This window comes from Nicotiana tabacum, chromosome 3 (assembly GCF_000715075.1).
Source record: "Nicotiana tabacum cultivar K326 chromosome 3, ASM71507v2, whole genome shotgun sequence".
Lineage (NCBI taxonomy): Eukaryota > Viridiplantae > Streptophyta > Magnoliopsida > Solanales > Solanaceae > Nicotiana > Nicotiana tabacum.
Window position 1 is genome coordinate 200,872,912 of NC_134082.1, and position 3,900 is coordinate 200,876,811.

Sequence of the window (3,900 nt, forward strand, 5' to 3'; positions counted from 1 at the left end):
TCTTAAAAAGGATTAAGTTGCTTCACTTAGTCCTTATACCTGATTTCTTGATAATTAGAAAAGGAAAGTATATAAAAAATCAAGTGTTTTAATAGTTTAAACGTAAAATTTATATTTGAGATTTTTGGAAATCGATGTGTCACTTTAGAGATTTTAAAATATACTTTAACAAGGAAGAAGGATTGATCGTAAATACTAAATGCCTTTATTTTGTTTAGTCACACAACCCAAAGACGAATAAGAATTCATATATATAGACATATGGATAAGAAAACCGACAAAATGACATATATAGATGTCGAATACCCTAATTAACCGAACGAGTGGAATATCAACCTAATAGCATCATGAAATTCTTCAGCTACGATCCCAATGCCTTTCACAGAAGGTCTTTCTAGCAATAGAATAGTAAAATATCGCATTTGACGTCTTAAGAATTTCCAAGAATTTCGTGCAAAAAGGAAGGACAGAGCTTAGCCTTAACATACCTTTCCAACGAACGTCCGAATGCCTGTACTTCCTTCACGAAAGTTGTTCCTTACATCCTAAGCTTAGCAAAAACTATATATATGCAGCTTATACGCACCTATAAACAGTTTATAATTGAGTTTAAATCGGCAGATTTGCCATATGGCCCTAATTTGACAAAACGTCCGTAGAACTTTGTAAAAACGATCATAAAAGAGTACCAAGATAATTACCTTGGAAAATCAAGTATAAATCCTAAAGAACCAGAAAAAACAACAAATTCCTATCTTCCAAAAATAGCTCCAAACACAGCTAATAGAAGGGGGAAACGATTGCAAAGCGTAGAGATTGAGTTTCTAGGCACGAGGACAAACTTTAACGGTAAAAATCGTTAAAAACGTACCTTAATCACTCAAGAACACCATGGAACCCTCTATTCAGCTCCCTCACTATTTTGGGACGAAAATTAAATGTTTTGGGGTCTTACAAGTCGGATTTTCTGACTTATACCACTTGTTTGACCCGACTCGGTTCGCGACCCGATTTCAGCATGGATAGTTCGGGGTAAAACAGTCATAACTTCTTACTTCAATGTCCGTTTGATGTGAGGTGTTTTTGGTTGTAAACTAGACTTGTAGACCTTCAATTTAATAGGTTACGGGTCCCATAACTCATTATATATCGGGAGAAATGATCTGATATATTTGACCCAAAGTTTAGAAAAATTATTAGAGAAATTTACGATAACCTTTGTCAACCTTTATTTCGCAACTTGCTTGACTCCAAAACTTAAAATGTGACCCCTGTGATATTATAATACCTCATAATACACTATTCTTAGCATATTAGACACTCTTAGTCTTATCCCACAGGTGCAAGTTAACTTAAACCTTCCGAACGCGCGGGGTGCTACCCGAGCCATTTCTTTAACCACGAACCTTTGTTTAAGGGATTCCTTTGACCTAAAGCTTTAGTTAGTTCCTTGATATTACCACACATTTTCAGTCTTATTCTCCCAATGTGCTATACCCCATCATATATACATAATATAACCACGCCACGTTACGTATATTACGTAAGAGAAGAGAAAAAAACACATGGGGTCTCACACATTCATACAACGCAAATGTACTGCAGTTGTAGTTGGTAGCATGGTCATGCCAAAGTATTGTGATTCTAAGACAATTTACGCACCAAAGGATATACAAACTGCCATGTTGTCCCAACACGGAGTGAACCTAAGCTACATGCAAGCATGGAGAGCAAAGGAAAAGGCTTTACAGTTTTTGAGAGGTCATCCGACTGAATCCTACAACAAATTACCAAAATATTTTTATATTCTTGAGAAGACGCATCCTGGTTCAGTTGTTAAATTGAAGAAGACAATAGATGAATGCTTCTTATATGCATTTGTTGCTCTTTGTACATCAATAAGTGGTTGGGAATATTGTAGACCAGTAGTAGTGGTTGATGGGACATTCTTAAAGACAGCCTACAGGGGGATATGCTGACAGCAAGCACAATGGATGCAACAGGTAAAATTGTAATTATTTGGTAGCTATTTTGTAGACAGTTTATAAATTGTAGATACTTTGTAAATATATTGTAGTTTATATGTATTTGTGTTTTTATATGCATTTTCAAAGCTGCCAGTTAATTATTTTTTTTACTAATAATGTAGGTACAATATTGCCTTTGGCATATGCTGTGGTTGATTCGGAAAACGACGCATTGTGAAAGTGTTTTTTTGAGCAATTCAAGCAAGCATATGGTGAAATAACTTCAATGTGTGTTGTTTCATATAGGAATGAGAGTATTCTGAAGGCAACATCAATTGTCTATTCGGACGTGCCACACTACTCTTGCATTTGGCATATTTGGACAAATATAAGGGCAAAGTTCAAGAAGGGTCATCTACAATTAAATGAATTGTACTTTGCTACAGCACAGTCATACACTCTAGATGAATTTAATGAAAAGATGTCAAAGATTGAAGAGATAGACCCGCGTGTTAAATCATACCTCTATGATATTGGCTATCATAGATGGTCAAGAGTACATGCAACGGTGAATAGAACTTGGACTATGACATCAAACATTGCAGAGTCGTTGAATGCTGTAACAAAAGATGCAAAAGAGCTGCCAATATTTGACCTATTAGAGTATATGAGGACACTTCTTGAACGTTGGACGAAAGAGAAGTTATTGAAGGCAAAGGGTACTTTTACATTCCTTGGTATAAATTCAACAAAGAATTGGAGAAAAACAGTACATTATCTCAGAAACTTAGGGTAAGATCTGTTTATTTGGTGCAGAAAAATAATATTTTAATATACAATATTTCCAGATTATAGATAAATTGTAGACAAATTGTCGTTAATTTGTAGATTGTAGATAATTTGTAGATAAGTTGTAGATAAATTATAGATAATCTATTTTTATAATTGTAAATATTTTTCTTTCTGTTTGTTATATAATTGTAGGTGAGGGCTTCAAAATATCATATCCATACTGTGATAGATGGTGTGAACCGGTACATTGTGTGTCTTGAAAGCAAGAAATGTAGTTGTGGCCAGTTCTAACTTGATGAACTTCCATGTGCGCATGCTTTGGCAGCTTTAAGGCACAAGAATGAAACTTATGAAAACTATTGCTCTCCGTATTACACAAAGGAGAGCCTACTGCCTACATATGAAATACCAGTAAATCCCCTTCCTGATGAAAGCAAATGGAATGTGCCACAACATATATCTGATGAAGTAGTAAATCCACCTACGGGAGAGAAAAGGCAGCCAGGAAGACCTCAAAAGGAAAGATACAAAACATATGATGAACTAAAGCCAAAGAAGTACAAGGTGTCATATGGCAATTGTGGAGGTGAAGGGCATAACAAAAGATCTTGCAAAAATGCATCCAAAAAGAAAGAAATATCATGTAGTTAGAATAGTATTTCAAAATAATTGTTAGTTTGTTCAAGTTAACAGAATTTTGTGTCTAATCGTTTGAGTTTTTAAAGATTATAATGTAGTTAATTTCAATTTGTTTCTATGTTTCTTAACATGTTTTTCTGTATTGTGTCAAGCATCTACCTCCATTTTTGACATTCTGTACATAGCAGTTAATATTTATTATCTACAATATAACTACAAGTTAAAAAAAATTAATTTAACTTGAACTGACAGTTATATACAGAAATTAAATACAAATGGAGGTATTCCCTACAAATTATATACTTATTCAACGATAAAATTATATACAATCTCAACATTCAGTGTTTCCAGATTGTAGATAATTTGAAGTTTTTTTGTAGATATTTTGTATTTTAACAACATAATAACTACGTTTAAGATAATGAAGAAAAAGTGCTGTAAATATTAAACATCTGGAGATAAAACTACCAAGTTATTTTCAAGTGAACTGCTAAACTGGATA

The 3,900-nt window shown here is 33.8% G+C and overlaps 1 protein-coding gene across 1 annotated transcript; it reads left to right on the top strand.

Annotated features, from left to right (window-relative positions):
- The first annotated feature begins 1,990 nt into the window (after window positions 1-1,990).
- On the top strand, window positions 1,991-3,410 carry LOC142178581 (uncharacterized). The gene is made up of 5 exons (XM_075248420.1): window positions 1,991-2,003; window positions 2,150-2,201; window positions 2,274-2,736; window positions 2,952-3,030; window positions 3,085-3,410. The coding sequence occupies exons 1-5, from the start codon at window positions 1,991-1,993 to the stop codon at window positions 3,408-3,410; spliced, it is 933 nt and encodes a 310-aa protein (XP_075104521.1).
- The last annotated feature ends 490 nt before the right edge of the window (window positions 3,411-3,900 follow it).

What these genes read in the sequence shown, in the direction of transcription:
- LOC142178581 (XM_075248420.1), top strand. An exon ending in GATTCGGAAAACGACGCATT is followed by an intron (nt 2,202 to 2,273) that starts GTGAAAGTGTTT and finishes TGTTTCATATAG; the next exon opens with GAATGAGAGTATTCTGAAGG. An exon ending in CAAAGAATTGGAGAAAAACA is followed by an intron (nt 2,737 to 2,951) that starts GTACATTATCTC and finishes ATATAATTGTAG; the next exon opens with GTGAGGGCTTCAAAATATCA.